General features: G+C 46.1%; 1 protein-coding gene across 2 annotated transcripts in view; it reads right to left on the bottom strand.

Annotated features, from left to right (window-relative positions):
* Nucleotides 1–27,532, bottom strand: part of MUS81 (MUS81 structure-specific endonuclease subunit) — a 306,294-nt gene that overhangs the window by 182,548 nt on the left and 96,214 nt on the right. For both annotated transcript variants that reach the window (XM_085625914.1, XM_085625915.1), the window contains exons 6-9: nucleotides 21,128–21,208; nucleotides 13,031–13,119; nucleotides 12,057–12,230; nucleotides 6,313–6,486 (exon numbers count right to left, since the gene is read on the bottom strand). In XM_085625914.1, the coding sequence (XP_085482040.1) occupies nucleotides 6,313–6,486; nucleotides 12,057–12,230; nucleotides 13,031–13,119; nucleotides 21,128–21,208 (518 nt within the window). The remainder of the gene's footprint in view (nucleotides 1–6,312; nucleotides 6,487–12,056; nucleotides 12,231–13,030; nucleotides 13,120–21,127; nucleotides 21,209–27,532) is intronic.

Below are 27,532 nucleotides of genomic sequence, written 5' to 3'. Positions count from 1 at the left end.
AAAGCAAGGCTGAGGAGGAGGACAGGGATAGAGAGCCCGACAGTGAGGGAGCTGGTTTGTACCAACCTGAGGTGGGGAACCTGTTAACGGGGCCCAGGACACTTTCTAAGAAGGGCAGCAGTGCCTCTAGCGGTGGCTTGTCTGAAGTGGAGTTAACAGACCGGAGGGAGAAAAGACAGCTCACATGGGACTTAGCAAGGCTGGAGAAAGAGAAGGAGGAACAGAGGATGGCTCATGAGTTAAGGCTGAAAGAGATAGATCTTCAGATCCTAAGAGCTAGGGCACACCCTGGGGGAAGATATTCAGACTGTTAAATACTCAGAAAATAACCACGTTTTTAGAAAATCTGTTCATTGAAGGAGCTGCAAATGCTGTACATGAGAGTATTCCACAATTTAGGGGAAAGAAAGGAAAAGAAAAGTCCACCTAAACAGATGCAACACACTCTGGGAACTGGCAACAATAGATGATTGGAAGCTCTCAAGCATCTGAAGGGGTGATATACTCAAACTGTATCCCTCAGCTAGATAGGGCCTCTGTTTTGGTGTGCCCTGAGAGCTAAAAATAAACAGTTGAACAGGATGTGTTGGTGTAGCGGGAGCCAATAAAGATTCCTCAAATGTGGAAAGATAGATTTATGCCTGGGGAAATAGAGTAGAAGCCTTGCTGCACCAATCTGTACCATTTTAATACGATAAAGTAAGTAATCAGTAAGGCCCAGATATAAAATATTTGCACAATCCAGGCGCAAACTGATCAAAGTGTGTATAATGATTTTTTGGGAATACTCTGGAATTAAGCTAAGGGTCTTATTTTAAGAGAGCAAAACAGAATCCTGTAACTGCCATCACCTGAGGGAGAAAAGAAAGATCCTTATAAAATTTGACACCAAGATTTCTCACCTCATCTACCGGAATAGAAGGGGATAAAACTCAGTGGGCCACCAGCTGAACACTTGCAGAGAAGTATTTCAGTTTTATCCGAATTAAGTTTTAGAGAACTGCTCTTCATCCATTCTTCAACTTTCACCAGGCATGATTTAAAGGAATCCTCTAGCTCACAGTTGTCTCATGAAAGGAGAGCGGAAGCTAGGTGCAGCCTAGGGCACCACCTTTATACTAAATGTTTGAATAATGCTCACCATAGAGGCCATGGGAAACTTTATTAAGACCTTCTATGGAGGAGCTATTGACAGGGACTCCAAAGAAGGAAGAGGGCTCTCTGTTTTCCAAGTAAGCTGCATTTGCAGCTAGATGAAGACATATGGAAGTGTAAGCTAAACATGATTTCTGGAAATGAAGAAGGTAGCAAACTATATCCTGGACCATGGGTTTGAGTGGGTCTATGTGCTGCGGAAGGCAATAGTGGACAAACCTTTTTCACTTAGCCCTATAACACCCTTGTGTGGTAGATCTACATGCTTTTTTAAAATTTGACATGCATTCTTGAGGTAGTTCAAGATAACTAAACTCTAGGACCTTAGAAGCCAGATCACTAGATTGAGCTGCCTGGGGTTCACATGGCTGATTGCCCCATGATGCTGTGTGAGAAAGTCCTACTTGTAGGGAAGCTTCTCGTGGGGAACTATGGACAGCTCTACAAGGGTAGTGAACCAGGGTTGTCTGGCCCATATGGAATCCACCAAGATGAGAGTGAGGAGTGTTTGCCGGAGCGCCTTAACCATATACATAAGGAGTGAGAGAAGCGGAAAACCTGGGGCAAATATTCCTGACCAGTTTATCCATAGGGCAATGCCGATGGACCAAGAGTGTGTGAACCAGGAGGCGAAGCTTGAGCATTTTGCGTTTTGAGCGGTGGTGAAGAGGTCTATATCGGGAAACTCCCAATGATGGAAGTACAGGAGTGGGGCTTGTTGGTGGAGTTCCCACTCGTGGACTTGTTGCAGAATTCTGCTGAGCAGCTCGTTGTCCACTCCTGAGATGCACATTGTTTTTAAGTGCCCAACACCAAATGCTCTGTGCCAGTATTGACAGCTGCATATAGTGTGTGCTTCCCTGCTTTTGATAGAAATACATGGCTGTCATGTTGTCTGTCTTTTCAAGGACTACTTTGCTTTTAACCTGGCCAAAGAAAGCTTTGATTGCCAGCAGAATAGCTATTAGCTCCAGGTAATTTATGTGAAAGCCCTGTTGGTGCATCGTCCACATACCCTGCATGGTCATTTGCTGAAGATGTGCCCCCACTAGGAGAAGGATGCACCCGTAGTGATGGTCACTTGCGGGATTGAGTCTAGAAAGGGCCAACCCTGCAACAGGTTGTTGCTGTTCCACCACTGCAGAGAGTGATAGTCACTGGCCCGTATCAACACTAGATCCTTCCAATGATGATCTATCTGCCTGTGACCATAGTGCTGCCAGGTACTTCTGTAGAGGACACATATGTAATCTTGCATGGAGAACTATGGCTACGCAATAGGCCATCATGCCTAGGAGGTGCATTACTATTCTAACCATCAGATGGCGATATGGCTGAAAAAGAGGCATTCACATCTCGAAAGCTTGTAGCTTGTAGTAAAGGAGGTGCGGCTAAAGGAGCCACCTACACAAAGCCGTGACTCACCCTTCCCTACCTTGGTGGAGATGTAGTAACCGTGTTGTATGATGGAAAGGACCCATTGGTTGGGCGTGATCCTTTCCCACTGTGAAGAAAACCCCTGTAATCTGCCCCAAAAGGAGTAGTGTGATCGGGAGTGGAGGGTAGGAGGAGAGTAGGTGAGTCACTGCTTTGTGTGGGTGCCTCCTTTGGCCACACCTCCTTTACCCCTGCCTCTAGTGTTGCTACCTCTGTAACCTCCTCTAGAGCAGCCCCAAGTTATATGCTGCTACCGCTGTTGAGAAGTGAGGAAGAGGCCTTGCTGCCTCCCTCAAATTGGGATCTAGAAAATCAGGGCGTGGGTGCCTGCAGAGCACTCACCGTCTTGCTTGTGTCACTATGTTTTAAACTTTTCCAACATCTGTTCCACCTGCAGCCTGAAGAGATGTTTACCATCGAGCGGTAGCTTCAGGAGATGCTGCTGCGCTTCTGGCTTAAAGTCAGGGACACAAAGCCAAGCGTGGCCTCCAATGAAGAAGCATCAAGGGCCCAGAGGATGGTAGTGCTGCAGATGATCTTGCCCGCTGTGACCAGATTCTGCCCTCGCTGTCTGTATTGGTGTGGGAGGTGCTGGAGGAGTTCCTCCATCTTGTCGAACTTGGTCACAGTGGGTGAGCAAGGCAACAGAGCTTGCAATTTGCCATTGTGTGGCTGATTGTACGGCAAACCTCTTACCAGCTGTATCAATCTTCTTGCTTTCCTTTTCAGGAAGGTGGGGCGTCACCAGTTCCCTGGGTATTGGGGAGTTTCTGCACCGTCTGGACTACAAGGCAGTCCAGAGGGCCATGGCCAAGAATATAAGGAGAGTCATTGAGAGAGTTTATACTTTTTAATCAACCCTAGGCGTAATGGCTCTAGTCTTGACTGGGTCCTTAAATGTTTCAGTCTTGAGCATCCCTTTGAGAACTGGGAGAAAATGCAGGGTGCGTTGTGTATTACAAAGTGTTGAGACCAGAAAGTCGGTGTCTTCCTGAACGGTGTGCATGTCTAATTTATTAAAAGTAGCAGCCCTGTAAATGACCTTGTGACACGAGGGGGTGACATCTGGAGTGGAGGGTTTAGCTGGACAGAGATCCGGATCCATGTCCCCCAGGTTGGGGGGGGGGTCGGAGTTGACATCATTGTTGCCCCACTGGTCATCTCTGGGTTCAGGGTCATAAGGGGCCTTTGATGTGTCTACTGGATATGAGGGTCTGCCCCCTCTCCTCAGAGGAGTCTTGTGAACCCTCTGAAGAAGATGGTAGAGGAGACACATATGATGGTGGGATCAGTGGTGGCGGAGCAAGAAACTATGCAGAAAGTGGAGTAGTGCCTCTGTCAAAGTACTTTATATGCTTAAAAGTAAGTGTGGGCTCCAAGGCAATCTGCTTCTTTTCTGTGGGAGAGTGTCTTGTACCTTGGAAGGCAGGTTTGTAGAGATCTTCCCAGTCAGTGGGTGGATAAATAGACTCTTTTGGCATGCATTGAGTTCGTCCTCCAAAACACCGAAGAATCGGCTGTTCTGAATCACCGGATCCTGCCATTGATGGGGGCTATGGTGCAGAGTGGCCTGACGTCTCCTGAGCCAAATGTGTTTTCGGATCTGAGATTTACCTTGATGCCGATAGAGGCTTTGGAGCTGAGCCGGGTTACAGCGCCAGCTTCAGCAATGGTGACGGAGTCAAAGATGCTGTCGGCACCCAGGAGGACTGTGACTTGTGTTGGGCCTTTGACACCGGAGGAGGCAGAGGTATCGGCTCCGAGGCCTTTTGTCAGTGTTGACCATGGCTGGAAGGCAGTGGTGGACCAGAGGCCAGTTGATGAGGCTGTGGCTCAACACCGACTACCACTGGAGCCATGCTCAGTCTGTGCAGTGCTGGTGTGCAGCCATGGGGTGTGAGACTGTACTCAAGGTCGATGTCTTCACATGCTGCTGAGATTCTGAGAACAGTTGTGCCTCCATCTCAGATTGCGAGCTGGCCTGGATTGGCTGGTCTACGGACGGACCAGCCCTCAAGTCTTCCCCACTGTCATGTTTGCTAGGGGTGTCATCTAGTTGCTGTCACTGCATTCTCCAGCGAGACAACCTCTGATCATACTGGTAGCCCAACGTTTTCTTGGAACCGAAAGCGAGGCAGGCATGACTCAATCTTGTTGTGTTCAGGGGAGAGGCACGGGTTACAGACCTTGTGATGGTCGGCCCCGGGGTACTTGGAGTGACACTGGGGAAAATATTGATGTCCTCCATTACATTCCTCACATTTTCATCGAGAAAGCACAGAAGATGAGAGCGTGAGGCTCCACAAGGGCAAGGTCCCGACTGAAGGAGTCGATGCAGTCCTGGTCATCAAAGCTAGGCAAACTCGTACGCGAAGACCAAAAAAATAAAAGCATAGTGTCGAAAGGATTTTTCATGCCAAAGGGAGAGAACACACCGAAGCAGTGTGACGATGAACGCCAAGTGGCGCTGACTATGAGCTCAATCGGTAAACGGCCAAACCTGACAGTGGGAAAAACTAACATTGAAGCCGATGCTCATGCGCACTACCAACCATAGGAAAAGTCACTGCAGCTCATGGACCAAAAGACTTCTTCGAAGAAAAATAAATTGGAAACGTCTAAGCCAACACTAAATGGCAGCAGTATGCAGAGCATGTGTTTCTACAGCCACACATGCCACAAACATGCCTATTTTTGTTATACACGCACCCTAGTCTGCCAAAGGTATATAGTGTGCTTAATGGCCATATAAACTGGAAACCTTAATTTCCCAAAAAGATGGCAGTAGGAAGAAATTATTAGATCTGAAGAGCAAGTTGGATTCCATATCCATTCATGCCCTTCTTAATTTATTTCTCAAGTCGGTTTACTTCATATAGGATATTTACTTACCCGGAAATCTATAACTTTTCTTTTAAACTACAGAAAAATAACCAATTTATACCAAATCTGCAATCACACAGAAAACACTGAGCTCTGCATGAATGTCAACTTTAGTGTCACTTCATCCAGAAGATTGTATGCTGTACGTAATGGCAAAACTACCTAAGGGTTCAAATTTAGGAAGCAAATTTTGAGACATCATTTGTCCTCCCCATGCATTCTATAAATGCTCTTCCCCTTCGGTCAATATGCACTGAAATGTATAGGATTAAACAAAACTAAAAATTCCCTTTTCATGGTGAAGTTTGGTGGGGAGTCAAAATTGTACCCAAGTTATTAGCATACTAAAATATTATCTATATGATGCAAGGCCATGCATTCAAGTGTTGTGCATTTACCACCCTGGGTAGAGCGAGAACAGCAGCTTTCAATTTCTCACAAAACCCAGAGACATTCAACTCAAGATAAAATTGGTAAAACCTTCCTTCTTACAAAGTGAACAGGAGCAGTGCAAAATTCACAAACACAAAAAAGGTAAATCACAAGCACCAGCTGCGGAAGCTTTCCGCAGACAGAATGGGTACAGTATGGACAGCAGCAGCACCGGTTTATCTCACACACAAAACAAGCACACACTATCAGTACAATATGGAATTCCAAGCTCATTCGATGCCACGACTGAAACCTCAAACTCATTGCATCGAAACTCAAAAATACTTCTCTATACAATGGCAGCCAATTAAGGTCTGCATCCAAACACCAATCCACACACTATCTTTAGTAGGGACAGCATGATGAAATTCTTCATTTCTGTAGCTACTTGCTCTTCTGACTTACCCTGTGGTTTCAATGAAGTCCACGCACAACAAGATGTTAAACTGGCCAGGCTCAAGAGTGTATTCCGGGAGGTGCTGGTAAGGTTTTTCAACTTCGGTGCTGCTCACAGTGACATTCTCATAGTCTCCAGAACTATAGGTAGCAAACCGCTCCCCTGCTTTGCAACTCTCTTTCCTTTCATATCACCACAGAGGAATTGACATAAGAAAAGAAAAAGAATATTTGAAAACCCAGGTAACCGGATCCAACTAAAATAGAATATCTTTGATTTCAGTACAAACATCTGGGGAACTCATCACAAGCTTCCAAAAAATAATGTTGTGTTGTATGCCAAGCTGTGTTACGCGTCTGAAGGTTACTTTACCATACTGTGTCCCTGTTTTGTTCACGCACAGAATCCATGCTGTAGTGTGGCTTTTCAAGGATCTCAACTTTGTTCCAGAGATTATTATTTGGAGCTGGGGGGCTAAGGGCTGAAAGGGAATTTTTCCTGCTTACTGTGGCTTTCATGTTGCATGTAAAACCTTCAAATATAATTTTACTGACATCAGCAGTCACATCTTTAATGTCTTTAGCTTTGAATTATAAACCCAGCTACCTGATATTTTAAAGAGCTTGGTGGAAGAACACACGATGAAAGGGTCACAAAATCTAATACAACTGGTACTTGTACTTTCTTCCTTTCTATTGCCTTATTTTTCACTTCAGCCACCATCATCTCGTTGTATGACAAATCAACATACTAATAGTAAACTGGGCCTTTGAAGAACACCTTAAACAAGTAGATTTTGACTGTGATGCTGCAAAACACAGCATCAACTTTAGAAACCATCTCATCGCAATACCTGTATGAAAACCTGAGGACCACACACCAGTCATGCTGCTCACCAACCGTGACATTTACAGTATAAAAGCCGTCAAAGCTGCCTCAAGCTTGGACGGGTTTTATACGCTCAACCTTTAAATTATAAAAGATAAGTCACACCACTAATTTGCCCCTTGCACCAAAATGCAACTGGTTGACATACATGGAGAAATTATTTTTTTTAATGTGTACAAGTCATAGGTTTCAGTGAAGAAAGCTCAACATAATATTTTTTGAAGACAGATGTCACACCGTTCCTCCTTTACATTTGCCACTTTAAGAAAAATCAATGTATAGATGAGAATAATGGAAGACTGCCTCTGATTTTAATTGACAAAAGTCATGTTTAAGGCCCCAGCAACATGAGATGTATTACATGTTCCCAAAATACATACATAAAATGAAGAACCAGGTATATTTGAAACCTTGTATTTAGGCTTAAAATACAAAGTTTGAGATGGGTTAATAGACATTCTTCAACAACATTTAAAAAACATTAAATGTCATTCAAGTTGCAGCTTTGTAAATTCTCCGCACAGAAAAAAAACAACAAAAAAAAAAGGTAAACATCAGCGTCGCCTGCAACACACAAGTCCAGAAACCAAACTCAAGAAGGGCAAATTAAGATCATTGATGACTTTCAATTCGCATGATCAGGTGTTAGCAGGTGCATTGTCAACAATTTTAACAATAAGTTACATGATAACCTCCAAAATTCAGTGAGGGTAACACCCGAATTTACTGAATGTGATATATGTACCATATACACACAATCATCAACACAGCATACAAAGATGGTGAGGTGACATGTCAAAAAATACAGAATCCAAAGGGTCAGCAACCACAGCTAAACATGTAATTCAGAACACACATAACAAAGATGAACAAAGGTACTAACAGAAGTAATGTGTAGGCAAATTCATGCTCAATAAGTCCGGAAGAAGATGCAGATGGAAACATTATGGAACCTCCGAGCCTCTAGCATGGCAAGTAGACTACAGTCCAAAGCACACACACATGGTAGAGGGGCAGAAGATGCAACAAGGTTGAAGGAGCAGTTTAAGAGACAGCAGTAGGAGTGATGATCCAGAAGGAGGGGCACAAAGATGCCAGCCAGAGTGGGGCTGAGAGGTAGCGCAAAGATACTAGGTATGTTTAACAGCCATTGTCAGGTAATGTGATCTTTAACTTCCAGAGATATATTCAACAATTCAGTTGTAGATTCTACAGCTTCTGTTTCCCCGCCCACACAGAAATGATGTACTGGAGAGCTAAGCCTGCCGCTCTCTGCTGCAGGGAGCGCTAAACCTGCAGAAGAGATTTAACGCTGAAGGAACCCTTCGCCTCCCAAAGACACATGCTAGAATCAGCCATGGAGAATGTTTACATTGTAGAATCTTCATAGTTTAAAGAAATTGTTAACAAACATAAAAAACATAAAAGCACACTGATACTGGCACAAAAACAGTGGATAGGATCACAGACGTCAGACCACTGCCTGTCAACAACCGACCGATGGGCTTTAAGAAACTGGAGAGTCCGAGCTAATAAGCACAGACACCAGATCAGGTACCATTGAGCAAGCACTGCTGCCCGACTCCAAGGACATATTGTTTGGGGTCAAGGACAACAAGTTTCCATGTTTATTTTGTCCTTGGGACTAATAGGCCCAAACACCTTCAGTACAAACCCTTTGGCTGCCAGTTTACAGAACCACATAACGGATCAGGGACAGGCATTGTCTACAGTTAAGGTAATATTTGTGTCCCTAAGTTAATGCTGTTCAAACTTGTATTTATGGTTCATTAATACAAAGCCTTTCTTATTAGGGTGAGCGCTCTAAGGAAATGTAAGCTCAGACTGAACTACTGACAATGGTTCCAGTCTAAAAATGAATACATGTGTTTCCAAAGTTTAACAATATGGGGCTACATACAATGCTCTCTAATTAGATGCAAATATCTGTAGAAGCTCTAACGCAGGATTGAGGATCCTTTGCTTTCAAAATAAAATGTTCACCAACAAAATCAACTAGGAAAGAAAAAAAGGTTTTGCTGAACTACGATGAAATTGTAGGTAACATTTCTTTGAGCATCATTTAGCAAAACATGTACAAAAAATATTCATCATGGAAAAACAGGCCAACCAATTTCAACAAGACAATGGGAAACATGAAAATAAACAAGCTTTGACAAAGCCATATAGATCTAATACTGGTGGTCAGCCTTTTGGGTTTGCCAATGCGTGTCTTGTTTTGATATGGTTTTTTGTAAAACTTTGTGGGAGCTGCCAAGCCCTCACCATTCTAACAAAAATTGGCAAAAAGCAATAATCGTTTTTAGACTAAGAAAGCACACATTGCCACAGTAGTCCCTGGCACTGAACAAAACTGTGTGTCCCGATATTCTCCTTGTGAAACAGCAGAAGCCAGTCGTTGGATGGATAGATAGAGAATTTTGATAAAAACAAAAGGTCTGTGCTAACTTCAGACCTAATTAGGGGCCCAATTCTTAAAGAAAGTCACTAAATTGCACCCATGGTATATGTTCTTGCATTAGTGCAGACTTACAGCTTCCATGAATTCACAAGAATTTACAGAAGTAGGCCAGGAAATTGTACTCCTTGAAAATATTGGTGAACTGCTTTTTAGCACGAGCAAAACTTGTAGGTGTAGATTTGCTCCTGCGCAAACTGTTGAGTGGTTACAAGTTCACTTTCCCTCCAACTGCTTTTTTTCCCAACCCTGGAAGGAGTTTTACTTTAGCCATTATTAGGAGTAAATTTCCAACATTTCTCAGTATGGGAAAAGATTGGAGAATAGCTGGCAAAAATTCCTAAAACATGCAATTTAGGAGGCTTGCACAGACTCAAAAGGGCATACCAACGCTGGAAACTATTGCTTAGGGCTACCTCCATCACAAGTATGCAGAACTGCGGAAAGGTGGCAAAATAAGGAAGTTGCTAGAATTCAAAGCCTACTATAGTATGATCCCTGGCATAACCAGAAAGGCTAACATCAGAGCTTTTATATAATATGATTGCACCATAATTTGTAGCTGCACCTCGTGGCACCAAAGGGCCAAGTGATTTTTTTACAGGACAAGTTGATTTATGAAGCAACCTGTCCCATGGACAAGTAGATATTTTATTAAATTCCACACCCCAAGTGATCAGCTGGTATATATAATTGCTGAATTTAAAGTAATGTTATTGTATGTACTTTTATGATTATCTGAGTTATAATCGAATTAAGTTTTATGATGATGAACGTACAAGCACGGTAATCTAGGAGAACTTGCAAACACGTAAAAAGACTTAGGCAGGAAACCTCAGCTGTTAAGAACCCGCAACTGCAGACTGCAATAATTGGTTTACACAGTGCTATATAAATACCAAATAATGGTAAGCATGCAGGCAAGTACGGCATATGCAACACAAATGAGGCACGGAATCAAATATACACAAAAGTGATTTGAGCAACCACCGGCACTGGACAGAAATACATGACATGGGTCCTACAGACGCTAACCGGGGACATACATACAACTGTGGGGCATGGATGGGGCGGAGCCTCCGGTATACGCTCTCATTGAAACATTGTACACAGCAGGAGAGGGCGGTGGGGTGGTATCCTGGCTCTATAAGGGAATAATGAAGTGTAGTACGGAATAATGAAGTGTAGTACAGCATTACTGCAACCACTAAGAGACAAATGGGAAGATATAGCCGGTTGGGTGTTTAATGACAAAAAATGCAAAGGCCCCTCAAATATTTTTACAAAAAAGTCTCTCCCAACTCCAGTTTTGGTATGTGCAATTTAGTACTTTGCATAGACCTCACCTCAACCCTATTAAACTGGGTCAGATATTTCCTATAGCCCAAGCGCTGTACCCCAGATGTAAGAACCCAAAGGGGAACCTTCAGCACATGCTGTGGGATTGCCCCCACTTGACCCTATACTGGTGGTCGGTCGTAACAGACAGAGTACATTGAGGTGGTCTGATATCAATTACTGGGTATGCATAAGCAAAAGGCTAACATTAAAGTGGCCACAAGATTCACGGACTTGGCATTACTCCTAGTGAAAATAGTAATTACTAGAAATTGGAAGGCATCTGCTCCTCTCACAGTAGAGGTATGGAGAAAAGACGTAGTATACTGGGCTGAGGTGGAGGGCAGGGTACTCCACACGGAAGAACGGAGGGGCCTTCGCAAAAAGTCAATCTCAGACAGAACTGCCCATAGATTCTAAGCAACCAGTAGCAGTCATTATAGACCCTCCCCCCGACCGCTCAGTGGAAGGATCCTCCAAGGACACATGGATGTAACCTAACAACCTGGACTGTGCCACCCAATTACCTCAACACCCACCCTTGAACTTTCTAGACCCTGAAGCAGACCGACTTAGAACCAGTGAAATGCTTAAATGAACAGGATTTACCTGTTTTGGGAACTGATGAGTCTGTCACACAAGCCTCTCTCACTAGTCCTCGGACTATGAGGTCCTGATCAGATAGTAGGAATATATTACCAGTGAATACATTTATACTGTTGCTCTCCAGTAGATATCATGTGGAGAAGGGGGCGGGATGGGGTTGAGAGCAGACGTGGGGAGAAATGTTCTGCTACCAGATTACAAATTGAGTATAAGTAGTACTGATGCATGATATATCTGTACTCCAGCATATACTGAACCCTATGTGGAGCAGGCTGTATTAATCTATCTGTGAACAAACAAAAACAATAAAAAATATGTAAGAAAAAACAGGGGGCATACACAAGCAAGAACTGGTAATCTTGCAGAGATAATGAACATTGTTATGCAGATACAACTATCTTTGCAGTCATTCTGGACAGACACATGCATACTGTTGCTTACAAGGGGATATTCCTCCAGGCTTCTTCTTGATTCACAGCAACAGAGCACAATGCCTCCCCCTCATTCGCCTCTCCTGCAGAGTCCAACTCCCTTTCTTCGATAGCAGGCAGTAACATCTGCTCTCCTTTCTCCAGCTTCTGAGCAAGCTCCAGCCCCTTTTCAGTCAGGGAATACCTGCTCCAAAAACAGTTAACAGAAAAGAGTGGGATATGAGATCTAGAGCCCTACAGTCTCTGTAAGCGACGGATCACTTGCTTAGGACATACCACTGTAGTTTAACAGTAGTGTGCAGCTAAGAGACTGGAAATTAATCTCCATAACCAGACTGAGGTCCTCTTTTACCAAAAGCCCAGTGGCCATCCCAGTAATTCCATTCCTTCTGCAATCCCCACTCCATAGAATTAACAATACTGGTGGTACGGATAAGTCCGGGGCAACAGAGTTACCGGCCAATTACAAGTGGGACCATGAGGGTCCCCTGAGAAGTGAGGACTTTTCATGGGAACTGTTAATCCAGGTGCTATTCCCTTGGTAATTCCGTATTGTGCTATGAAGTTTCATCCAAAACATTTTGCTCAAATAAAAGCCATTTGCAGTTTTCCCAAGGCTAATAATATTGATGGCGCTGTAACTCCAGTTACCAACTCCATCAGCATTAAAAGTGAAATAAATATGAGGAATTGAAAAGTTGCATTTTCCCTCATGTTCCCTCAGTCTAAGAATACACTCTGATGAAAATAGTTGAAAAACCAAAGATCGCTTTACAAGCATTGCCAGATTCATGAGATGCTAAGTCAGTAATTACATAACAGATTACTTGCAAGAGCTAGCAATAGGTTTTGTAACAGTGATGCCTTCACAGAATTAGGAATCTGTAATTTTGAGCGGGTACTTCATGTAATAAACCATTATTTTTCAATTTACTTTCAACAAATAAAACAGTCTGCTCAGGGTTACCTCCGACTTGAACTCACCTGGCAGGATTATGGGTCTTGATCACAAGGTTTTTCTGGATCAAAGTGCTGACAGAGGACCAAGCTGTGTACCTACTGCCGGGGTCTGGCTGAAAAAGAGTGCATCATATATAGAGCATTACCTTCACGATGTGGCACATCATGCTTAAAAGCACTGTAGAACAAGGAATGAACAAGGCCAGAGGACACTTAACTGTGATGGTGATTTTATGGATGAATGACTCAATCTCGGACACCCGAAGGAGTGACAGATAGAACAATAAACTCATTCAAGATGTCACTGGCTGTGATCACAGATTCATTTTGCTTCATATCAGAGTACAACCCTGCTGCTTTGGTAGCATGTTGATCTCTCTTTACCTTACCCTCACCCAAACTGTGCTGGTCTCTCCGCAATACCCAGTTGAAAACCGATTGCTTAAAAATCATTGAAACCAACGGTTACACGCGAGTTCCCTTGTGAAGCTGTGATTTTTCAGCATCTCACCATTTCCATTTTAAATGTGCAGTAGAGGTATCGAATTCAAGAGCCATGAGATGAATGAAAATTGACTGACTACAGAAATCTTACATAGTACTGCTAACAGCAATGGGACGACCACGAATAATCCTGCAAATGTTTTTGTGTATGTGATCAATCGAGTCTAATGCTGCATAGTTTCTGTAATCTGACCACGAAAACAACTATTTACACTGCATATTCTTTCTAAAGAAATCTTTTTTCGAGTTTCCTCTGCCTTGTAAAATTGGCAAATCATAGCTCCATATGTGATATAATGGCCAGTACATCCCAACAAGCTTGCTTTGAAGCCTAAACCTCACTCTCACATTTGACAGAGTCTCATATGATGTTATTTCACTCAATGGGACGAAGTAATCTCATGCATGAACTAGACCATGTGCAAGTATCGACTATACCTGCTAAGCAGAAACAATACAGTGGTGCTCAGAGGGAGACGTTTATTTTCTGTATCCCAAGGAGAATGTTCGCAATGCAGGCTCTACGTGACCTCCATTGGTTAAAAATCTCGGATCGAGTGGCCTTCAAAACTTTGTGCATCCTCTTCAAAATTCGCCAAGGCTCCGCTCCGGCCTACTTGCACAATCTTGTGCAGCCATATCAGCCTGGCCGCCTTTTGAGGTCATCCAACAGTGGCAATCTTGTGATTCCCAGAATCCGACTGACAAAAATGGGAGGCCGTTCATTCGCATATCTGGGCCCCAAGATGTGGAATGCTCTCCCATTGGCGCTTAAAACAGAAACCAGTCTTCTGGCTTTCCGCAAAAAACTGAAGACCCTCCTGTTCTAGTTCCAGATTCCTCCGGTCTAGTGTCTCCCTCTTGCAATTACTTGTTTTCCGATTTCTCCTCCAGTCTATCCCTGGCGCCGGGAAACCCACTGCGGGTAGCTGCGCGCAATATAAGTTCAATAAAAATAAATAAAAAGTCATATTTTAGATAAAAAGGACTAAAGATTTCACAAGGAAAAAATACTTCCTGAGAAAAAGATCTTTTTCATAGCTAATTTTCTATCTTTTAGGAATATATTGTTGTAAAAACAAGGATAAACTGTTGAGATGCACTTATCAAGTGCAACTGCAGTATGGAATGAGGGGGTGGTGAGGTCGCAGGAAGGTCTTTTTTTTTTTTTTTTTTTTTTTTTTTGAAGATTTTTATTGAACAATGAGTCGGTTACAAGTACGGGCCTACAACCACCAGGGCCGGCCGCTAGGTTCAGAGAGAAATATACATTTATCAAGGCAGCAGGCGATTCCCGGGGCCCAGCCCCGTAGTGGCTCCGGATAGTCCTGAAGGAACAGGAGACTTAAGTCCAACAGACACAAAAACTAAAAGAAAAAACAAAAGGCGAGGCATAAGGGCAAACAGTGCGGGTCAGGCTCTCTCCGGGGAACTCCATTGCAAACCTTAAGCAGCCGGCAAAAGGAAGGAGTACCGGAAGGCTGGGGATGGGGGGGAGGGTCACGGGAGATGAACGTCAATATTTAGTTATTCCAAAAGGTGCAAGGAACCATCAAGGGTCAGGGGGACATGGCGATATCGGTGTCCACCAGGGGGGCGTACAGATACCCCCGCGATACGCGTTCCATTGCCCCCAAATTCTACCCCATGCCCCTGGCTTACCACGGGCCACATACACAGTCTTCTCCCTGAACATACACCAGTCCATATTCTCCTTCCATACGGACACGGTGGGAGGCCGCTGGGCGCCCCAAAGCTGCGCTATATCTCTCTTGGCAATCATGTTCCCCAGGGCCGCCCACCGAGTCTGAGCCGCGCTGTAATCATTGGGCTCCCACACATTCAGGACACAGCGACGCACCTCCGGCAGCAGCACAACCCCAGTGACTTGTCCCATAACCGTATGGACCCGGCGCCAGTATTCCGCCACCTCGCGGCACTCCCACAGGATATGGAGAAAGGTGGCGCTGAGCCCACAACCCCGCTTACAGAGCCCGTCGTCGGAAAATCCCATCGAGACCAAGCGGGGACCCGTAACATACACCCGGTGAAGAATCTTAAGCTGTACCAAGCGGAGACGGGCTGGAATGGCGACCTCCTTGGGGGACGACAGTGCAGACTGCCAGTCCTCATCGTCCAATTCCACCCCATCCCCCGTCCAAGCCTCCCGAAGGCGCACCAAGAGGTCAGCCCGGTGGTTGATCAGTTTTTTATAAATTAAAGAAATAGTACTGTCGGGGACATGTCCGTCAAGTATGCGGTCCTCGAGGGGCGAGGAAACCGGGATCTTGGTCCCCTCCTCAAAGACCGAGAGCAGAGCGTGACGAACCTGGGCAGCGGAAGAACTCCCTGTCCGTAAGCTCGTATTCGCCCTGGAGAGCCGCGAAGGTCTTAACCGTGCCTTTATGCCATAGGTCTCCCACTCTGCTGATACCAATCGTATCCCACTGGTCAAACCCCTTCGTAGTCCAGAGGCTGCCCAGGCGGTCGGAGGCAAACAAAGGAGTAGCACATGTCAGTCGCTCACTCCAGCCCATGGCCGCCGTGGCGGCCCTCCAGGTCCGCACCGCAATCTTAGTAGGGCCCGTAAGGGTCCGTCCAGCCGAGCGGGAGTAAAGTGCCCTGTTATAGTTCCCGCCGGGAAGCAGGAACTTGTCCATCTCATACGCCGGAGTCAAGCCAGGCGCATACGTGGCATGGTTAATTGCCGATAGCTGCGAGGCCCAATAATACCTGCGAATGTCGGGAAGCGCGATGCCCCCGTCGTACCAGGGGAGAGTAAGCTTTGCAAGAGCGATACGCGCCCGCCCGTCCCACACCAGTCTCCTCTGCAGGCTCTCCACCTCCCGAAAGTAGGCCACCGGAATGACGTCGAAGGAGTTCTGGAGTGCATAGAGGAACCTGGGAAGGGACATCATTTTAAACAGCGCGGCCCGACCCAGCGGGGACAGGGGCAGCCTGCACCACCGTGCCGTGTCCTCCCGCAATCGCCGAAGTGGAAGCAGGAGATTCTGCTCATAGCGAGCCACCGGGTCCAACGAGACGTATATCCCCAGGTACTTAAAGCCGATCAGAGATACTTGGATCGGAAGCCGAGGCGGCAGGAGAGGAGGACCACCGGAGATAGGATAGACACAGGATTTAGACCAGTTGATCGTGAGACCCGAATTGTTCCCAAAGGAAGTCAGAACGTCAAAGAGGACGTTGAGCGACTGCCGCGGCGAGGTGAGATACAGGAGAATATCGTCCGCATACAGCGAGACCCGATCCTCGAAGCCCGGGGCCCACCGGATCCCCCTAATCGAGGGCTCCCAGCGGAGCCAAGCAGCGAGTGGCTCCAGGGCGAGAGCAAAGAGCAGAGGGGACAACGGGCACCCCTGCCTCGTGCCCCTGCCGAGGGCAAAGGGCCGAGAGACCCGCCCATTCACCACCACCTGAGCCATGGGTCCCGTATAAAGAAGCTTCACCCAGCTGATAAATCCTTCCCCAAAGCCAAATTTAGCCAAGACCGCCCAGAGGAATGGCCACTCGATGGTGTCAAAAGCCATCGTGGCATCCAGAGAAACCAGCACGGCCGGTTCGGAGAGGAACTCCGCCCTGGCAAGGGCGCCGTGAAGACGCCGCAAGTTAAGAGCAGTGTTGCGATGCGGGATGAAGCCGCATTGGTCAGGATGAATAAGATCGCAAACGACGCTCAACAAACGATTGGCGAGGACTTTAGCCAGGATTTTAGGCTCTGCATTTAGCAGTGAAATAGGCCGGTAAGAAGTACAGCGGTCTCGCGGCTTGCCCTCCTTGGGGATCACGACTATCGTGGCCAAACGCTGGTCGGCCGGAAGGGAACCCGCCGTAAGAGACTCATGAAACATGCGACTGAGGAAGGGCGCAAGCTTATCAGGGCGCAATTTATATAGCTCAATAGGCAGACCGTTGGGACCCATAGCCTTGCCCGAGCGAAGGGAGCGGATCGCGGTTGCTATTTCATCCACCGACAAGGGGGCGTCCAGCTGCTCACGGTCCTCAACGGACAGGCTGGGCAAAGCGATATCCCTCAGTAGAAGGCGAGAATCATCCTCATCCCTGTCAGTCACCGGGGAGTACACGGCCCGGAGGTGGTCGGCGAAACATTCCACAATCTCACCAGGCTCAGTCACACACACCCCATCCGCAACACACAACTCCGGGACCACACGATTCACTCTCTCCTTCTTGTCCAGCCACGCAATCAACTTTCCCGCCTTGTCCCCGGCGTCGTACAGCCGACCCTGCTGCTCCCTATACATAGTTTTGGCCGCATCAGTGACAAGAGACCGATATTCAAACTGTTTCAGGCTGAGGGCATGGAGCCCGTCCGGAGTGACATTCGCCTCCAAGGCCGACTCCAGCCCCGAGATGTCAGTCTCCAGCTTCACCACTGCCTCACTCTTGAGCTTCTTAGCCACCACTATCTGGGAGAGGGCGTGTCCGCGGATCACGGTTTTAAAGGCTTCCCACAGGGACATTGCAGACGACACCGACCCCTCGTTATCACAGAAGTATTGGTCCATAGCCTTAACCAGGCTGTCGCGAGTCGTAGGGTCTCGCAGGTACCACGGGTTAATGGGAGCGATCCGCCCTGCAGACCGCGACCCGGTGTCAAAGAGCAGCCACAGCGGAGAATGGTCGGAGATACCCCGCGCCAGGTGCCTGACCTCTCGAATCCGACCAGTCTGCGCCGCGGGCATAAGGAAGTAGTCTAACCTAGAAAGACTCCCGTGCGCCCCGGAGTGAAAGGTGAACTGACATTGGGTCGGATGCATTAATCTCCAACTATCCACCAGGCCGAAGGTCTCCAACAGCCCACCCAGCCACGCCTGGGCGGCGGGGAGGGCCCTCGGTGGGTGACGATCCAAATCCCCCGAAACCACCGAATTAAAGTCCCCGCCCATAAGCAAAAGACTGTCCGGAAGTTCAAGCAGCATTCGACCCAAGTCAGTGAAGGTGGAGTTCTGGAGGCCCGGGGGGACGTAGACTGAAACCAGGGAAAGGGGCTGCCCCTCCCACCTCCCAATCAGACACACATAGCGCCCTCTATCATCCGAGACTATCTTAGTGATCTCCACCGGAAGTGAGGCTCGCAGGAGAATGCCCACCCCCCTGGAACCAGTTGTGAAACCAGAATGGGCCACGAGGCGGTATCCCCCCCTGTTCATTGCATGACAAACATTACCAACCAGATGCGTCTCCTGGAGAAACACCACATCAGGAGTCAAACGACGCAAATACTGCAGTACTACACCCCGCTTGATACGGTCCCCCAACCCATTGACGTTCCATGACATAAGCCTCAACCCGTCCCCCCCCATCCCCTCCAATAGATCAAGGGTCCCCCAGCCTGCAGCACAGTTCCCAAATGTGGACAAAAATCAATACCTCGCCCTGCAAACAAACCACACACAGCAAAACAACCCCTCCACTCCCCCAACCCCACCCCAAGTCCAACTCCCCCCACCCTGCACCCCTGCGGGCCAAAAAACCCCCCCAACTTGCAGTGTGCCTGTCGCCCCACTAACCCCATTCTACGAAAAGACCCCGGAGGAGGAAAGGGACCCGTCCCCGCCCGCCCCCCACACGGGTCCTGGTGAGACACAATATACAAAAGGAGTAAGACCCAACTGAACAGTGCAAAATGACAAAATCAAGGACCAAAAGTCATTCCAAAGGGGACCCGTCACCTGCGGTGCCCGCAGAGGGCCCGGGACGGCCACCTCCGTCCGGCAGCGAGTCCAGCCAGTCACTTACAGCCCCAGGAGAGTCAAAAAAGGCTGTCCGATCCCCATGTTCCACTCGGAGTTTTGCAGGGTAGAGCATCGAGTACTTTAGGCCCAGCTCGCGGAGACGACGCTTCACCCCCTGGAATCCCATCCGCTGTTTCTGGACCAGTTGCGTGAAGTCCGGATAAAAATTAATGGTCGAGTTCTCGTGACGAACCGGGCCGTGAGTCCGTGAGGCCTGCAGAATAGCATCTCGGTCCCTGTAGTGGAACAGCTTGGCCACGATAGGCCTCGGGGGGGCCCCCGGCCGTGGCCGACCGCCCGGAACTCGATGGGCCCGCTCCACGGCAAAGAACTTACTTAGGCCAGCCGGGGACAACTGTTGCAGGATAAGTTCCTCGACCACGAGGTCAACCGGGCGGTTGTCGGAGGACTCCGGTACACCTATGACGCGGATGTTGTTGCGTCGGGCCCGTCCCTCGAAGTCCTCCAGCCGCCGGGCCATATGATCGTTGACCACCCTGATGTCCCCAAGCGCAGCCCGCAGATCCGACACCTCCGCACCGAGGGTGGAGGTCCGTGCATCGAGAGCCTGGACCCTCTCGTTAGTTTTGGAGAGATCGGCCCGGATTAAGGTGACGTCAATCGCGACAGTGTCGATCTTACGGGCCAGGGCCTCGTATTGCGTGGCAATGGTTTCCCTGATGCCATCAATGGCGCCCATAATGTCCTGCAGAGAAAGTTCCGTAGAGACGGTCGTGCCACCCCCGGCAGTGTCCGGGGGGAGGCCAGCAGCTCCAGGGGACCCTCTGCCCTGGGTGTAGCGGTCCATGTTGTTGCTCTGGACCGCTCCCCCGCGGAGGGAAGCCTTAGTCTTGCGTCCCTCGGGACCCCCTTTGCCCCCCATGTGAGCACGGTCACCCAAGGGGACCTCCGGGCAAGAGGTGTAAGGGCACCAGCAAGGAAGACCAGTGCCGCACCAAAGACCACAATATGTCGGTGTAGGGGATCCGAGGCGATAGGCACTCTAGTGGCAGGTGGAGACAAAGCCTCGTGCAGAGGCCCAGGAAGCACCTCGCCACCTCGCCACCTCGAGCGCGCCCGCCAGCTAGTCTCCTGAAGTCCAAAACCGAAACCGAAAGTGGTGGATCGGCAACTGGCACCGCGCTGAGGCCGCTGTTGTTCAATTGCAACCCGGCCCCACGGGTCACCGTCACCCGGTCACCTCCGTCGGGTGGGTCCCAAAAGTTCCGACGACGACAACTCAGGATTCCCAGGTCCGATTTGATTTTTGAAAAGAGATATGTGCTCAGCTGGTCTTCGTCTCCCAGATTCCATAAACCACGTCAGGATATTCTCAGGATAAATTCCGAGGAGCAGAAAGGGTCCGGGGAGCCCTGTGCTCACGCGACCATCTTGGATGCGCGCTAGGCTCCTCACGTCCAGGAAGGTCTTTTTGAAGAGGCAGCTACAACATGGGATGCCCCTTCTGAATGGCCATAAAATTCTTTTGAAAAGTAAAGCCAGCAGCAGTTGTTAAGCTGCAAAAGCTGCAAGTGTAAGCTCGACGAAAGGCAGGAGAAAACGTGACCGGAAAGAACACAGAAAGGACCATTATGTCATGGAGCGAGAAGGGTCATTCCACATAAGGCAAAACCCAAATTAGGAACAAAGAAAGGTCAAAAAAGAACATTAACATCTAAGAAGATTATCTCAAGATATAACATACCAAACACGTTATTCAAGCAGAAATGAAGCTAACAATGACAAACTGATCGCTTAGGGACAGACTACATAATAGGCTATGACTGCATATATCCACAGGAGAACCGCACTATAAAAAATCTTAAGCAAAGGAACTTACCATGGAGAATGACTTATCGCAGAAGGCCTGTGCTGAACGCTGGAGTTCTGCCTTCGTCAGGTAACCACGACTATTCACATTCTAAGAGAAATGCATTTGGCCAAAAGGGTCAATATGGACACACTAGATGGCTGAGGGAAGAACATTCTCAATAACTGAATACATCTTCCTTGTATTAAATCATTTTAATAGATTTTTATACGCAAAGTACAACATATTGAGTTCCACCTCGACAGGAGGCAGGAGACATTACTAGCGAAGTTGATATCACCTCAGCAAGCCAATACCAGCTAAATGATGAAAAAGTAAGCGAAGATAAAAACAGCAACTCCCGCTTGTTCCCCAAATTAAACTACTGGAGAATATTTACAGTCAGACACAAGACTTCAGTATAGATTAGTACATTGCTATTTGCTTGACATCACATTAAGCTACAAATAAAAAGAAAGCCTATACATCAATAGCTAAACATATTCAGGGCTTTTAGACAAGTAGGACATGAAAATAATGGAATACCCAATGAGAGATATTCAATCAATAAGCCCCAGATGGTTTCAAAGTTTTTGTAAACATCGGACATAACATTTACTATCTTTACAACGTTAACATGCTCCAAAGTCTGAGATGCCGTACAGCCAAAGGCGGTGCTTCGGCTTCTTCCGGAAGGCCGCCAGTGCACTTTGTAGCTGCCCCAAACAGTTCCACCTGATTGTGCAAGCATTTAGTGTTTGAGGGAGTTGGAGCGCAAACTCAGAAGGATGAATTCCGGTGTGGCTGGAATAGGGTAACTCAAAATCAATTTTATCTGAGCTAGGAATTAGTTCCAGAATGAGCGGGTAGATTGAAACCCAACAGATGTACTTAAAATCTACAATAGGCCACACCCCTTCCAACAGAGTTTATCTACTATGGAATAGAATTTCCCTAATTTGGTGGGATATGAATAACAATCAAATTTAACCTTACAGTGGACCTCTCTACCTGCTAGGGAAAGTGAAGGTTTTGGATATTCAGCCAAGGAGGGAACCACTGGGCTTCCGGTACATTAATCTATACATTTTTGGCACAAAATGATTCAAAGGAAAGGACGGGGGCTGCAACTGAAGTCATCAAACGGTTATAGAGATGTGTAATCTGCCCCATGGACCCTCCAGCTGTCTGCACAATTTATTTAACTGAGAGGAGATCATCAAGGATCAAACATGTTATTGCTTTTTCGATTTTATAGTCAGTCAGTCATATTAGCTTTATTTCGATAAAAACATATCTTAAAAGCTGTGGAACACAATAAAAAAAAAACACATTGGTACGAAGTGCAAAGCATTTTGTGATAGAATAATTGACAATAACATTAAAAGATAATATGTACAAGATGAAAAGGTTTGGAAAATACAATTCAAAAAGTGCAAATAGCTCATAGCAGCAACAAAATTTAAATACTAGCTTTCAGGGTTCTCGATCTAATGTTCCATGCCCAGCTCAGGAATTTGGCTAGACCGCACACATTTAGGGTTCGCGCATCAGATCTTAAGATGCGCAATGCCACAAGGTAGCTACGGGTACCCAACTCTCTACATAGCGGTTTAAGTTATCGTTCCCTTGGAACTTTATAGGCTGGGCAAAAAAACATGACATGGGCTATTGATTCAAGGTTGGCTTTACAATTCGGGCAGGAAGCTAATGTCTGGTAGGGAACCTTCCATCGGGCTGTCATTTCGCGAGTAAGGAGCGAGCCAACCCTGAACTCGAAAAACAGAGCTCTGTCATACGGTTTTTGTATGACATCTAAGTATGGTTCATAGTAGGTAGTGTGTTTATGTTGCATAAACTCCTCAGATAATCTGCCTACTTTATAGTGAAGAGAGCCCTTGTTGCAGACCCAGGACCAATAAACTTTCTTAAGTTCTACCTTTGGTGGGGCAGTTCTATTTATCCACGCCTCTTTAAGACCAAGATCATACAACAACATTTTTAGGTCCCTAAGCCATTTGATTTTATACCAGCCATCCATATTCATTATTTCGCCTAACCCTGCTGCATACTTTGCAAGTTCTGGGGTCCGCCACAGGCGGGCCCATAGCAAAAGGGGGCGAAGTCTAGCCAAATCTCTAAATGAGTTCAGCACCGTAAAGAGTTGAACTCACTCCTCTAGCCTTATATATATCAATTGCAGGAGCAATAGGTTTGCTTGAGGAAGCGCGGTGCTCTTTGAGTATTGCTCCTGCTACCCTTTTATGATTCAGGAGCATTTTTTGAAGATGGGTACTCCAGAGCATGGAGTCAGAAATACGGATGCCCAGGTAATCAAACGTGGTAACCTTCTCTAACGGGACAGAGTTTAATACAGGTGGAGATATAAGGTTCTTCGGAGGGTTCAGAACCAAGTACTTAGTTTTCTCGGAGTTAATAATCATTCCTCTATCAGCACAAAATAACTGGAAGCTGTCCAACAAACCCTGCAAGCCCCTCGGGGTCTTGGAAATAAGGAGGGTGTCGTCAGCGAACAGGAGGGTAGGAATTTTTTCGTCCTCCAGGGCTGGTGCGTCAGATGGTATTTGGCGCAAATGCTCCACCACCCCATTCACATATAAAGAGAATAGGGTGGGAGCTAAAACACAGCCCTGGTGGACACCCCTGTTCACTGGTATTCTGTCCGTCCTCTGTCCTTGGGAGCCCCACCTAACCTGGGCGTAATTGCCTTCGTGAAGATGCATCAAAAGATTTAAAATATACTTAGGAACCCCCAGGTCAGCTAAGACCTTCCACAGATGCCCTCGAGGGACTAGGTCAAAGGCAGTCTTTAGATCTATAAATGCGAGATAAAGACTGCCTTTGCCTAATTTGACAACCTTCCAATAAAGGAGGATTAACCTAAACACCTGCTCGATTGTCCCTATGCCTGCCCTGAAGCCCGCTTGGTAGTCGGAGAGGATCCTATTTTCATCTGCCCATTCCAGGATTCTCTCCAACAACCTTTTGCACTGAATCAATTAGGCTTATTGGGCGGTAATTAGCAGGGTCGTCGCTAGTGCCCTTCTTATAAATAGGGACCACCTCTGCTCCAGGAGTCCGGTATCGATGAGCCGGTATTGATGGCATTAATAAGAATGGTAATAAATTTTGCCCATTTAACGGGATCTGCCCGAGGAAGATCTCCGGGAATGCCATCTGGGCCAGCAGCCTTAGCTGGAACTATACGCCAAATGGCAGTTTCCACTTCCGACTCAGAGAAAGGATAGATATTTAAGTCCCCCGAGCCTTTTCTAGGATCTAGCTAAGTATCTTTCAATGAGAGATCCTCTGACTTAGAATAAAGTTTCAAAAAATGGTCATACCAAATGCAACTTGAGATGTTACAGGTAATTGATTCACTATCAGGCCGTGCCTTAATTCTGATAAGATTCCAAAACCTGTTTGCATCCTTCTCCAGACTGGCTGTTTTTAAATCTTGCCAGTACTGTTCTTCCCACTCTTTTTTGGCACTAAACACTACCTTCTTGTAATCCCTTCTTGCTTGCTGGATTGTAGGGAGAGATTTACTTTTAACTGTCAAGACCAGGGCGTTTTTTTTTTGTCTGCAAGTCTTGGCATACCATGTGTTGTTACTATTAGGCTTCTCACACAGTGAACGGTGGCCTGCTCTAGTGGTTGGGCGAAAGAAATTCCGAAGGGTACTAAATGTTTTTTCATAAATTTTAGGAATTGTCTCAATAGCACCGGGGTCCATAGAAGCCCCTCTTAATTCATCTAGAGCCTCTGCCACAGTTTCTCTAATGCCACATAATTTCCTTTCGTCCAGGAGAACTCTATGCCATTTCAAATACCTATTACAATTAGAGGGAATTATTTCCCTTGTTGGCAACAGATTTTATAGAACAAAGTGGTCAACAGGCACATATGATTTGGTTAACCATTTAATCTTTAAGTGGCTGGTGACTAAGTATTTGCCCATGTGACACGGTGTCTACCCAGAATTTGTTGCTCTTTGTTTTCTTTTGTAAATTGTTATCTTCCCTGTGCACAGCGTTATTTATTGCATCTTTTAAGTAAGTACAAATTTCATAGGTGCAGAGTGGCATAGCTTTATTTGCAACAGATAGATTGCCTTGAAATATGTTTAACTGTGGGCTCCTTCTTAAAATGTGCAATACGATTGTTTAGTTTGATGTTTTTTTTAAGAGACTTCTGATTTTATGACTGATAACGTATATTTGTTTTGCTGATGTTCTGATCTTTAATTTTTTTTATTGTTTTATGGTGTATCTATATGTATGTATTGTATCTTTTATGATCTGCTTTTGTGTGATCGAATAAAGATTATTGTATTGAAGTGACAAAGTCTAGTAGTGCCTGCCCGCCCATGTTTTAGGATATTCCTAACTGTTTGTATGCAAGTCTAGCCTATTGTCCATCCCAAATAAATTGGAGTTTTCACTTTTTAAGAGAAACAAAGCTTTACCTCCAAACTAAAACTGGAAGAGTCTGGAAAAGATATAGCACTCTTGGCAGGATGCTCACTTTAACAGAATTAATTCTTCCCAGACAGGATAATTACAAGGAGAACCATCTGCAGCAGTCCCTCTTATACATTTATAATAAAGACTGGAAGTTGGTTTTACACAAGTCCTCAACATTGGATATGATCTTGACACTCAGGTGTGTGATTGCCATCTACGTCCACTGAAAGGGGGCATGCAGTGCTATCTCATTGAGCTCTTTCTGAAGAAAGGGAAGGTTGATGATGCAGGACTTTGACAAGTCGGCGTTAAATGTCGCCACCTTTTAAAAGTCTCCCAGCATAATTTGTTTCTTCTGGATCGATGTGAAGGGATTTGTTAGAATCAAAAGAATATAATGCACAAATATTGATACTTTATGTTCCACCTGTCCGTAAAATGAGCCCTGCACTTCCTCAACCACCTTAATCATTGCTGCAAAAAGTTCTATCCTAATGGAAGAGGCCCTTTCCCAACAGGACACCACTGGACTCATAACCATTAACCAAAATATATAAAAACATGGCTCTGGTAATAAGCAAGAACCATGGCAATTAATTTTGGGGTGGAACCAAACATATGCATGGTTTTGGTAATGAAAGCTCAGTCCACTCGGTTGAAAGCTTTTTCGGCATCTAATGCCATTATAAATGCTGGGATCATTTCCTTTTTGTATTTTTCCTCCGAGGGGGTTGTTTTACAGAGATTATCGTGTATAGGTCTTTAATACATCCAGAATGGCGTCGGTGGATGTAACTCAGCGTTAAGTCTTCCAGCATGCTTGCCAAGAGTAAATCTGTATTTAGGAGAGCAATCGGGAGATATGAGGCACACAGCTTGAGATCTTTCTTCAGTTTGTGAATAACGCTTCGCTCTTTGTATAGGATACACTACTGTCATTAGCTACTTTAATAAAGAATGCTGTGAGATGGGGGACCAGCTCTGCTATGAAAGGCTTCTAGAAATTGCTTGTAAAAAATGTCCAGTCCGGGGGATTTGTGGAGTTTAAGCCCATTGATAACAGTCCTACCAGTTCTGTAAAGAGGGATTTGAGTATGTCATGTTGGTGCAAAAATAATCAAAGAAGCTCTACCCTATTGAGATATTGAGTTTGCTCATCCCGGGGTGAGGTTGTTTTAGCATAGAGCTCATCATGGAAGGGTCGGAACTCGGAAGGCTTCCACTTTCTCTTCCTCGGAGGTTACTGTTCGATTACAGTCAAAAGTTATGTTGTCTATACATTCATGATCCCTCTTCTGGTGGAGCTGTCTAGCCAAATGTGACTCAACCCTATTATCCTGCTCATAGGCGGTGCTTTTGAGGCGTAAAAGTGAAAGCTCAGCTTTATTACTTATAATTGATTCTAATTTGCTACAGATCAACAACTTTTCTTTGCAGGAGTCTGGTGAGGTGTTCTTTATGTGCTACCTCCGCTTCCTGCAATTCAGACTCAAGGAGTGTTTTTCAAATATTTTTATGTTTCATCAAAGATGACATCACCCCCATGCATGTACCCCTTATTACTACTTTAAAAACATCCCAACTGAAGAGGTGTTTTACATCATCTGGGTTGTGCAGCTCAAAGAATTCTTTAATGTGTGAGACGAAGTTACTCTTTTAAAACTCTATCCCAAAGTAGAGGTGCCATAAAAATCCTTTTAAGCATATGTAGAGTAGAGCCCCAAGAAAAAAAAGCCTCAACTGGGGCGTGATCTGAGATGATTATATTAAGTATCGTATCCTCAGTCATTAGTGGAAGAAGGGAAGTGCTCACCTGGATAGGTGTTTAATCCACCAGACATCATGGATACTTATGCTGCATAGTGCTTTTTTAGTGGATGTGGGGAAGAGGTCAGTCGAGGTTTGGGCCTGATGGGACCGATCAACCTTTGAATCAATACTACATTGA

Source organism: Triturus cristatus, chromosome 9 (genome assembly GCF_964204655.1).
Source record: "Triturus cristatus chromosome 9, aTriCri1.1, whole genome shotgun sequence".
NCBI lineage: Eukaryota > Metazoa > Chordata > Amphibia > Caudata > Salamandridae > Triturus > Triturus cristatus.
This window is presented reverse-complemented; position numbering and strand designations above follow the sequence as displayed.